The sequence below is a fragment of the Gadus chalcogrammus genome, chromosome 15, assembly GCF_026213295.1.
Source record: "Gadus chalcogrammus isolate NIFS_2021 chromosome 15, NIFS_Gcha_1.0, whole genome shotgun sequence".
NCBI lineage: Eukaryota > Metazoa > Chordata > Actinopteri > Gadiformes > Gadidae > Gadus > Gadus chalcogrammus.
Window position 1 is genome coordinate 14,148,240 of NC_079426.1, and position 12,336 is coordinate 14,160,575.

General features: G+C 42.4%; 1 protein-coding gene across 5 annotated transcripts in view; it reads left to right on the forward strand.

Annotated features, from left to right (window-relative positions):
• The window catches only part of nvl (nuclear VCP like), a 34,464-nt gene that overhangs the window by 4,758 nt on the left and 17,370 nt on the right, over positions 1 to 12,336 (forward strand). The window contains exons 1-11 of one of the 5 annotated variants that reach the window (XM_056610218.1): positions 1,305 to 5,863; positions 6,234 to 6,345; positions 6,723 to 6,828; positions 7,165 to 7,455; positions 7,689 to 8,332; positions 9,069 to 9,144; positions 10,188 to 10,258; positions 10,882 to 10,934; positions 11,294 to 11,384; positions 11,643 to 11,706; positions 11,868 to 12,161. In XM_056610218.1, coding sequence (XP_056466193.1) covers positions 9,085 to 9,144; positions 10,188 to 10,258; positions 10,882 to 10,934; positions 11,294 to 11,384; positions 11,643 to 11,706; positions 11,868 to 12,161 — 633 coding nt within the window. In that variant the 5' untranslated portion in view covers positions 1,305 to 5,863; positions 6,234 to 6,345; positions 6,723 to 6,828; ... (1 more) ...; positions 7,689 to 8,332; positions 9,069 to 9,084. The other 4 variants (XM_056610217.1, XM_056610219.1, XR_008904308.1 and 1 more) reach the window with 4 other exon arrangements.

Consider the following 12,336-nt stretch of genomic DNA (forward strand, 5'->3'; position numbering starts at 1 on the left):
TAACACGTCGGGTTCTCTGACGTCTCTGGTATTTCCACAACGAGACTCTTGGTGGGGGTTATCTCAGCCATGGTTGGGAAGGAATTGGGGGGGAAGGAAGTTTTGCTTTGCCTCCCTGAAGTACATGAACTGCGACATGGAGGAGAAAGGGATTGTTGTCTGTGATTGTCTCCCGCCGGAGCCCCGCTGCCCGCCGCCGCGAGGCATGCGGCCCATTGCGATACAACGGAGCGCATGGTACCGTGGCTGCAAGATGCTCAGGGCCACATCCCCACCCTCCTCCTTGACTCGCCTCTCTCCTCCTCATTTGCATTAAAGCTACCGACACCGAAACGGCGCGTTTGGGGAAAGCTCAAATGTGCGACTGGCTCGTAGTGGCTGTAATTCTGCACCACGGCTGAATTTTGGGAAAACTCAAATACTGTGTTAGGGGCCCACTAATACCTATATTAAAGCATCCATAAAGTAGCATGCCGTTTTATGTTGACAGGAAACAATTTTTTGACACCAGTGATCGGGTTCTACTGCAAGAAGTGTGAGGAGTTTATTGGAGATTTAAACTCTGCAGAAAGCCACATGGCCAGTCACAGTCGAAAAGACTCCAACAGCGTAAGTACATTATTATTACTGCATTATATTTGTGGTGGTACATTTGGTTTGCATTAAAACGTGTGATTTTGCTCTTGCTTCCTGATGCTGCTCCCCTGCGGTTGTGGTTGGACGCAGCCATCCCACCGCACTGACGGTAGGACTGATAGGGCGGACCAACGGGAACCTGGCCACCAACACACCACCTGCAGTAGCACTGGGGGCCGGCCTTCCCACCATCAGCACCATCAATCTTCTGCCAGCGGGAGAGACCCCAGAGAGCCCAACCACCGCAGGGACCCTGGGTCCCACCGAGGCCCCCATCGAGACTACCATGGGGACTACGTGCACTCTGACGGTAAAAACAGACCTAGCCCGCGAGGCCACAACCCCCAAGAGCTGCCTGAGAAGCAGTTCCTGAAGGAGGAGATGGCCAAGGAAAGGCTGCTGATAACAGTGGCTCGGGGACGGACACCCCCAATAATGATGCGGCCGGAAGAGGCGATGGACCAGAAGGGCCAGGCTACAGCCAAACCCGGCCGGGGACAACAGGAGCCGAAAGACTCAGGAAATGTGAAGAAGCCTGCTCAGGAAAGCAGCAGCTCCTGCAGCGAGGACAATGAAAAGGACAAATCTGCCAAAACAAAGACCTCCAAGAAGAAGAAAAAGGACAAGAAAAAGAAAGACAAAAAGAAGAAAAAGGAGAAGGGGAACAACTGAATCCCAGGAGGTTACCGTATGTTGAAAGTTTCTTCTTGTGCCCTCAGTAAACATTTTTAGATAATTATTTTTGTGGCTAAAGTACATTAGATAACAGCTTAAGTGTCGGTTTGAGAAAACATGTCAAGACATTGGACAAACTAGAATAAACCTTGTTTGAACTGAAACTGTCCTCAATAAGATCATGTTTGAGGTTTTATCCAACAAACATTTGGGCGATGTAGACAAGACCTTTGAATGCCGGGCATCTGCATGTGCTGCCAGTTGTCTGGAAGTACACTTTATTTTACTTACAAGACGGGTTAGTTATGTTTTACTACAGTTAGTTATACTATGTTTACTGCGGTTATAACATCGAGATCCAGCAGTGTTTTCTGTTAATGTTTTTGACACCCCACTTTTATTTGGTCTCGGATGAAGGTTTAAAAAATTGCAAACAAACACTGTTTATTTACTGTTTATTCGTTCCTCTGCCCTTACATTTTTTTACAGTGTCCAGTTCAAATGTATACATTAAAGCTTACAAAGTGCTCTTCCTGATGCGTTATTAACGGCGTTAACGCAATCCAATTTAACGGCGTTAATTTTTTTATCGCGACATTTACGCTCTTTTGGCAAACGTTGTCGTTTTTTCACCTGCTGTCTAGCAAGAACTAGTCACATTAGAAAAACGACAACACCATACCGGATCTAGCTACACCGGAAACAAAACGACAAGCACGCCGCACAAACTTGTTGGGGCAAGCAATGATATGGAGCGGGTGAAAAAAAGTGTGTGTTTGTGTGTCACTCTGTTCAAGACTGCACGAGAGTTCAATGTTGTCATTAGCGTTTACGTCTTTCTGACCAATCGCAGTTCAAGGCCCCCCTGGGCTGTACCACTTCGTGAGGGGCCGCTCAGTTACTCCCCTCTAGACAAAATCAACTTGGTTGTGACGTTGACAGTTTGTGAGTGTTGCGTTTGTTCAGTGTGTGAGAGGTTGCGGGCGCACAGCTTAGGCTGCCGGACGGCGCTGCAAGGAACTTTTATAAACGCAATATTGTTATCACGCAGTAATCAGCCCGACAGCCCCGAAACGTTAACGGCCCACCGGGAATTCTCCCGACTCTCCCGATTACCACTCCGCCACTTTGTGTGTGTGTGTGTGTGTGTGTGTGTGTGTGTGTGTGTGTGTGTGTGTGTGTGTGTGTGTGTGTGTGTGTGTGTGTGTGTGTGTGTGTGTGTGTGTGTGTGTGTGTGTGTGTGGGCGTTATTCGATAGCCTGGTAATATGTATAGGCCAACGTACGGTAGGAATATTCATACTGTTATAGTATTTCCCATCTTTGCTGAGCAAGAGTTTTGTTCGAAAGTTCAGTGATTGAAACAAATAAAAGCCTGGGCTATTGAAGTTTTACGGTAGGCCTACCACTGTCATGCATCTATCCGATTTCAAGTGGACCGGGTTGAATGCACTGCGGGTGTCTCTTCTTACTGTCCTTCTTTGATCTCACTAAAAGGCTGGCAGCACGAAAATCAAGGGATATTTTAATCGCTTGACAGCACTATTCTTTATATTTTGGTGGAATGTATAGGTGCCAACCAAATTTGAGCTTCCCTTTTAAAGGTCCCATGACATGCCACACCAAGTATGGTTTGATAAGCCGTTACAAGACGTTTTGAAAAAATGTCTGTTATGACATCACAGGTGGGCGTGTCCACCTAGATGTGTGCTGGATAGATCAGTCTACCAGCCTATCCAGTGGACTGTAGCAAAAGATTTTCAAAACGGCTTGTAACGGCTAATCACACCACACATGGTGGCATGTGATGGGACCTTTAATATCGGATGTGCCCATTTACGTTCCTTCAAAACACATTTTGTAATGAAGAGTATATAAACAATATCAAGCAGACACAAATCAATAAACCAATTTTTTAATGTTTATTTAAGATATTTTTTTAAATGGTGCAAGATGCCAAATAAAACAATTTGAAGAGGCAAATCGAAAACGAAAAATAATATTTCAATGTTATGATTCAATTATTTTTTTTTTATTCAAATCATTATGCCAGTAATTAATTTGCCTCCATACAGGCATTCATTTGGACTAAGCAACTTTTCGGAACACATTGGAAATCTTTGGAAAGCAATTAAAACGTTTATTCTCCTTGCATGACCCAGAGCTAGGCTACTGTATGCACTGTCTGCAAGTCAATAGAAGCGGCTTATGGAAAGGAAATTCTAACCAGGCAAACTCCTCTTCTGGATGCACAACGATGTATTTGGAATTAAACATCTCGTCTGAGTTTGGGTAAGACAGGCCAAGGCCAATTTATAAATATATTGTATCCCTTTTAAAACAATAAGTAATGTTGTTGGGTTTCCGATTTTTTTTGCCCAATAACTTCTAGCAAACAACAGGCTCAAAACCTGGTCACTTTAAAGCTACTATTATGTAACATTGACACCGAGAGTATAAATTGGGTACTGCAGTCCAAAATCAACATATTAAAGTTGTCTCCGCCCACCTCCTCCTCCCCAGACTCAAAGCTAACTGGTTGCGCGGTTGTGTATACTGAAAGAACAAGATGAGCTGAGCACACATACTATTTTGAAAATTACGTGATAGTGAGGGGATGACCTACACTGGTGGATCATCTAATGTGTACATTTGAGGTTAATTTGTTTGACAATTATAAACCAGCTCATACGCTTTGTAGGTCGGGTGGAATTTAATACAATCTCAGGCATATCAGTTGAGCCAGTTCTTTGCTTGCTTTCATGGCTGCAGCATGCTGTTATTTGTATGCAAATTTGTTGCATACATGGCAACCTGGGGCCTGTACCACGAAGCTCGCTTGGAGGGTTAGCGAGGTATGTTGAGCTCAAAGCCTGGGTTAGTTGTACCACGAAAGTCGATCTCTTTTAGCGTCGCTGTATCACCATGGTGACTTATGCTCGCAACCAAACCTGGTCGGGAGCACTTTTTCGGCTTAGTCTAGCCGGAGATCGGCTACTTAAATCGGCGTGCGCAGCTTCCTAGCCCCTCCTCTGACAATGGCGTCACCATTTGTGGGTGTTCCCGTGGACCTCGGCGCACTTCTCGTACAGGCGTCTCTCCGGAGACAGAGGGTTTTACGGGACAGAACCGATCCCTTGGCATTGTCTGACGATATTCAGATTTCAGACTTTATTGTCATTGTGCAAACAACGAAATAGGGGTTCTTCATGAGAGATACAGATTCTCATCAGAGGGTGTTCGTTATTTGATCGTCCTTTTGGACCTTATGTAGACAATGGTTACTGTTGTGCATTGTGTCTCTGTGACAGAGTGCTAGAGTGGAGGTAGCGCGTCAGTCTTGAATTTCTGCGCGGGGGGTTAGACTCCCAAGTGACGGGAATTTATGTGAAACTTAAAAAGTCCCAATTCTCATGCATATGGAATACTTATTCACTAAAGCTTATGGAATTATATTTTTGTGCTTATTTCGAACTTCAACCCATATTTTCAAGGCCGTGCTGGCACCACATCTATGGGGGTAAAATACATGATGATAGACCGGCGAATTTGAACCCCGGTCGCTGGCGTTCGGGTCTTATACTAATCCACTACGCTACAGCCGCTACCTCGAAGCGGTTGAAAACATGCGATACATTTCTTACATAGGGTGTAGGCTATTTAAAGTGAATTCCCTAAATGATAGAATAAGGCAGGATGGACTTTGCTTATGCATTTTTAAATCATCATCATTCTATTTGGATTAATGGCGAACAATTCTTCATTTGGCATAGTTATTTTATAGACAATATGCAAAATCTTTTCACTTATACGCATATAGACTGCTTGATCTATCGTAAAGGTGAGAAAAATGACGCAAATAACGCCCCTTTCAAGTGAACGCGCACTGAACCTAAAGCGGAAAACCTGGTTCAACTAATTGAATCTAAAGTGAGCTTCGTGGTACCATTTAACTCTGATTGCGAGTTGCGGCTCTGTCGAGCCAGGTTTTCCCAAAAAAAGCCTGGGTATGTTCAGTGAGGTTCGTGGTATACCCCCCTGGGGTATTAGGAAAATAGTGAAACATGATACACAACAAAAACAAACATTCCAATCCAGAAATAACATCAAAGGAGTTCATACTGGCTGTAGCATTGTTCTTTAGAGAAGCCAGTATTTCGATTGGGCGTGTTCCTTTAATCTCTACTGACACATCATAGTCATTTGGTGATTAAGTACAACTTAACTTGTTGCATATAGCTCCTTTTAATTAATGTGTTGTGAACTAAAAATGATGTTGTGATTATCATTCTGAAGTATAATCAAGTTAATATAGGCCTACTACTCAATTAATAGCTGGAATTTATTCATTATTAAAATGTCTGGTTTTATGCCATTGTGTAATATTCATTATCGATAGTTTATTGATTATTTGTTTGAAAAAAGTTGGTTGATGTGACATACGCCACGCCCACTATTCGAGTAGGTTGTGGCGTCCGAATCAGAAAAGGGATTGGAGTGGTCGGTAGGATTTTAAGGATGCCGAAATCCACACTCAGCCAGGATAAATTACAGTAAGTAGATAGCATGCATTTTATAGATGGTCATATTATTTCATTATAACGTAATTCATGGTTTTTGTGTAACTACTTTTGAATACCTGATTGTTTGCAGTTAAGTCTGAGCTAGCAGCTAGCCACTAGAGGTAGCACAACACGAATGCTCAACTTCCGTTCGCGTTTTTCAAAGTAAAAGTAAGCTGGCAAAAGGGACGCCATAAGATTACATAGTGGAAGAAGGCAAATCATTTTCTTCTAGTAATTATTGCAGTGGTACTGTCAATGCTTATAAATACATGTTAACTTGGATAATGTCATTTTAATTCTGATCATATACTAAATGTATCTTCATGTACATTTATCCATCCATTCATCAACCTTGCAGGATACTTGAGTCTTTGTGGGCAGAGGGAGTGCACAGTTACAGGAGTGAAATGGACAAACTGAAAGTCAAGCAGGTTGCTGCAGCAACAGGCCTTGTGGTTGAGCAAGTAAAGGTATGACTACGATTATTATTCTTTAATTGGATATAACCAACAAAACAATAGATGTGTAGAAAATGTGGAAGTCAGAAGAACTCATCTGCCTGGCATATCAAAATCAATTGATCTTTTTTAATGCTTATTTGTTTTTGAAAAATTGTATTAGCTTGGAAAGTAATTCTACCTGTGCTTAAGGGTGCCAGGTAAATACAGCTCATTCTTTTTTATTTAAGGAAGCATATAACCTTGTTTCAGCTACTGCTTTGTGCATGTGTGCATGCCTTAGTTCTGAGCTACTTTGGAGGTGTTGGTGAAAAGCCGAAACCACATTGTAACACTGTATATTATATGGTAATTAACTAATGGTCTTATTATATCTGTATCTTGTGAAGGTTTGGATTTACAACCGGAACAGGAAGAAGAGGAAGGGTGGTGAGGGTCAGATGAAGAGGGAGCAGTCGAGTTCTGTGTTAAAATCTCACAGCTTTTCTGATGAAGGTAGTGTATTTTCTTACTTATTTCCGTGAAAGGGGAAGAGTGTTCATTGTCTCGTCAAGGTTCCTCTGAATTGAGAGAAATGTCTCACTCTGATTGGGTGTTCTGTATTGGATACACAACAGCTTCAGCCAATTAGAACTAATCAAAGACATTATGGCGGTTTTCATTTCAATTCACAGATTGGAATTTAATTTAACTTAACCATATACTGATCCATATTTCCCTGTGTTTAAATTACATCCTAAATGTTATTGCAAAGTCTCTGACTATAACTGATCAAATCTATCAAATCTTAAAGTCATCACCACAAACCATGCAAACCCCTTCCTCCACCAGGCTTCCAACCCTGCCAACAGTTACCATGTCCGAGCGTACTCCAACCTCCTCTGTGGTCCTTCGTACACAGGTATATTGTCCAGTGATGGGGGTCATACAACGACACCAGGCTCCCCTGTGGAGGCTACATGTAGCGAAGCCGGACGGGAAGACTCAAACCGGGACATGGACTTGCAGGAACTGGAGGAGGGAGATGGGAGCTCTAGTTCAGGGGAGCAGCAGGAAAAAGGACAGGATCTGCAGCAGCATCAAGAGAGGGCCATTGAGATCATGCAGGCTGTGGAGGATCAGGTGAAAACATGAATTAATAGATTTGTGAATGCTCGGTCATACTCACTCACATGCCCACAGACCCTCACTTTTTATTCAATTTAGATTGAATTTCTGCCTATATTTCTGTTTAAATCTGAATGTGTTTGTCTGATAATCAGAAGCAGAAGTTTGGTGCATACAAGGAAAAAATATACAAAATGTACAAACCAACTGTTGGAGAATATGACATGTAAATCTTGGGTTTGTTGCAGGTCCACAAGCTCAATACGTGTAACTGTGAGGTGTTGGTGATGGTCTACAACCACCACAGTGGATCCCTCTACACCACCGGCACTGCTAAAGGCCTAGACTTTCTAAACTCCCAGACCCCTGCAGTTCACTGGCAGTTTTCTGAGGCCATGTCCAACTCCTCCTCTGAAACAGTTACCGTTGAACAGGATGTGTTCTGTAAAGATACATTTACACATATCGGTTCATAAATACTTCCACTTGAATATGTTAATAAAGTGTGTTACTACTGTTGCATCTTCTACTATTAAGGATGTTAACCCATTCATTTTTTATATCTTTTATTTTATGTTTTAAAATTGAGCTGTAAATATTATTGACCAAATTGTTTAATTGGGAAGATCTAATTTGGGTCTATGTGGAGTGTTAATGCATTGCGTTGCATGATTGTCTAGGCAAAACAAGTGATTTTTGTTGGATTGTATAATGGGTGTCCTATTTTGTACCGTTATTGGTCGTTTTACTTTGAAAAACCTGGCCCGGATATGTTTATTCTCCCGGAAAGAAACGTTCCCTGTGTTTACAACACGTGGGTTAGGCACAGATCTACAGGCGTCATATGAATTGTTGTGCTTGATTGTCGGATTATGAACAAGTAATTGTTACGGTATGTTTGACTGTTCTGACTTAATGACATATATTTTGCGGTACTTGCTTACACCGGAACTCCTGTACGATGTATTCAAAGTGTTGATCTGTGGTTTACGATAACGTGACAGATTTGAAACTTGCATTGTCAGATTACATCTTTCACGGAATATTCATTCATTAACTATTGTTTTCATCATATTCAGAAAGGCGATTTGATTGGCCGAGCCTTGTTTTATTCACGCCCAATTATGTCTAGGCGTGTTTAAGGTGTTTGACTCCCAGACGAAAGGTTGTGGGTTCGATACCCAATGTCCTCTGGGCACTAGCTACCAGATGACATGTATCTGAAGTCTCTGTAAACGTGTACATTTTTGGAATGTGTTTTGGAAATTGGTCTGATTAAAAGGACTTCAAATACATACTGGAAATGACTATAATAATAACTAGATAACGTTTGAATAAATGTCTATCCGTTTATCTTTCCAAGTCTCTCAAACTCTTTCATGTACACTTTCATGTAGACTGGGTAGCCCTTCCCATTCTGCCGGCAATTTGATAAAAAAATAAATTGGGTATCTGTAAAGAAAAAGTTTTTTGTGCTCACAATTTGGCCATAATAAAAATAAAAGATGCTTGATACACTGACTGGTATACACTTTATTAAAAAAATACAAAAAATGAAAGGGATGAAATTGAATAATACTCAAGTGTAAGTCCACAAGTAACTGACTTTCTTCCACCTCTGCGGGCAGGTGATCGAAAACAGCAATGAAGAACCGAGGTGGTGGCGGCGGGATTGACGGGCGGCTCAAAGGCAGGGTGGAACAGGTGTGTGCCAATCATGTTCGAGAGCTAATCAGCCATGGCAACCAGTTTCAACACATTAATCCATAATAATAATATACTCCAATACGGTAATTGAAACTGAGCTTTTGGTACATCATACTTCAGACACATTCAATTTCACTACATGTGACAAAAAGGAAGGGAAATTGTGGGAGGCCTGAGGTTTTAGAAAAAGTTGTATCTATAAATTATAGATACATATAACATGTATCTATAATATCTATAAAGCACTAAGGATGAGGGGCCGTTGCTAAGGCTACCTTTGGCCACAGAAATCTGTTTTATTTGCAGATTAGTTGAAAGTGCAGTGTAGAAGTGCAGTGGGTTGTAGTTTTAGACGTGGTAACATGTCTTATCCCTATCCTATGTGTTCTACTCCACTCCGAAGTCAAGTTGCATTGTATTTGTAACTTGAAAGAGCCTATTCTCAGGGACTTCCACGTCACGACGAAGGGACACTGCCCGCTTGCTTTGTGTGTGTGGATGTGTGAAGCTCTGTGTTGATGTCCACCTCTGAGAGAGGGACATGTGTCCCGGACACTTATAGTATGACGTATAACGCCACAGTGTATGGGTGTGGATGTGTGGAGCTCCGTCCGGGCAGCGGTTTAATTTGATGTCCACCGATAAGGGTTAGGCTTCTGAGATAGTATATCGACCTGGTGTGTGGTTCATTTCATATATAACATTTCTTAATATAATTGTAATGCACTACGATGGTCTTAGCTTTCAAAAAGTATCACAAAGTTGCCGTTGGTCGTAACCATAGGGATAACACTTCGCCCTTTTTCCTGGAACTCTTAGCCTAAAATAATTGTGTGTTGAGCTGAAACAGGGGGTTCACTTTCACTACACGAATGCTTCTTACATTGCTATTGTGAATCGTATATCGATATGAGTTATTTTCTGTTATCCATCAGCATGAACACCAGGCTGATGGACACACATGTGACATTAGCATTGTGTTGCAGACGTTATTTCCTTCGGACATAACCTGACTCTGTTTTTATGACATTGATTGGCAGTATCTCAGCTCCATCGACAGTGAGTACGTAGATGTGGCAGCCATGGCGCTCGAACTCCAGAAGACCTACAGGTTAGTTCAATATAATACGGGGCAGGATAGCCTCTAGTGGTTACGGTGTTTGACTCCCGACATAAAGGTTAAATCCCCAATTTCTGCAGTCTACCTGTAGGCATCATTGAGCAAGAGGCTCTGATGCCTACCCCTGCAATGTATGCATTGTATTGATGTACGCAAGACGTCACTGTAAGTCACTTTGGATAAAAGCTTAATAGGGCTTGTAAATCAGAATGCATCATGCAATCTTTTGCTGGGCGATGCTCTGCCATATCGTGATGACTTGAGAGAGATTTGTAGCAATGTAAAATCATATATAAACGTAAATGTACAGACGTGATCTCATCATTGTCATCATCTTTGTTTTGTCATGTCTCACATGAGAAACGCTGTGGGAGTTTTAAACACAACAATGTTTCCCCATAATGACAAATACTTTCGCGATTAATAACTAAACAATGACCAAAACAACATAACGACCAATAACATTCCATGCTCCTATACGAGGCGGTCGCAGCCCTATTGTAAATATCAAGTTCTACTAAGTCTCCCATCCTTTTTAGAAGGTCCAGACTTCCAGTTTTGATCAGTACATTTATTTGTTGGTAGTGAAGTGTCTAATTGTCATGTATCGTTAGGATGGACTACGGCAGGAGGAATAAGATTGCCTTCAGGATCCAGGTGGAGAAAGGTAACTCAGAAACTGGCACCCCAAGGTTTAAAGCCATTGGAGATGAGCGATATGGTAGTGGATATTGTGTACCTTGTAATGTAACCAGGTATTGACAAAAGTGGATTTACTTCTGATACTAAAATAACTCGTATATGTTGTTCTCATCTGGCTGCCAATTAGACTTCTAATCTACATTTATACACGTTAATATCATTTTAAAAGAAAACCGTTTAACTTTTGAAATATATAAGTCGAGACTGTTGGATGGGAAATGGTTTTCCCACACACAGATTTCTCTCAGCCATCTCAAGCCTCAGCCTGTCTTGTTTCGTGTCAGACCGATCAGGATATAATGATGGTTCTCTTGTCTCCTCCAGCTCATGACAGTATTCTGAAGGAGTCTCAATTGGACGATCTAGAGAGCAAGCACATGGCCAAGAGAGCCAAGCACAGCCACAATGACACTGGGTAACCCTGCCTAGTCAGGCTTATTCATGCTCTACTGTTCATGATGTCATGAATGTACCCTTTCATTACAGATGAAATGTTTAGTCACTAGTATGGTATTTGACCTTTTGGGAGTGCTGTGGTTTGCCTTTACGTTTTAATCCCTAGCATATAATGTTGTTCGTTTGGCTGGTGTCCAAATAGTTTGCTTTGGTGTTGTTGTTTGTTTTTGGTCACGTCCTTAGTACCAAACACCCTGTTCTTCTGTTTGTGATGCAGGGATGACAGCAGCCTCTTAGAGGACAGCTCTGATGCGGATGAGGAGGACATCCTAGACCCCTCGGTAGGTGGATCTCGGTTACGCCTCCCTTACGATCGACCAAACACACAACGTGCTTCAACTTGAAAAAAAGGCTGATTGAATAGCCCACTCCTCTTCACACATCTCTCTCTCCTCCCCGTACTCCCTTCCCCATCCACTCCTCCACTCTCTCTCTCCCCTAGTCGGCCAATCATATGAACAACTCCCTGATGTCTCTCTACCGCCGGGGAAACCCAGACAGTGCCGGCTCCTCCCCTCGGCGGGAACAGCCCAAGGCCGGAATCTCTGCCTCCACGCCCAGCGGCCAAACCCAAACCCCAGGGGGCGCCACAGGGGGCGCCACGGGGGGCGCCACAGGGGGCGCCACCCAGGTCACCTCGGGAGGGTGGTTCATCGACAAGGGCAAAACACCGGAACGACCCAACATATTGATCGACCTGTGTGAAGAAGACGAGGCGTCCAGAATCGATCAGACAGTATGTCTCTCTGTAACATAAGAATCATATTTAAACTATTAATAACCTTTTTTATTTATGCAGTGCCTTTTTTTTAAAACGCAGTTTACAAAGTGCTTTACAAAAGAAAATACATATAACATTTAAAAGCGCATTAAGAGGAAAAACACTGAAAGGGCAGCATCAATTAAAAGCA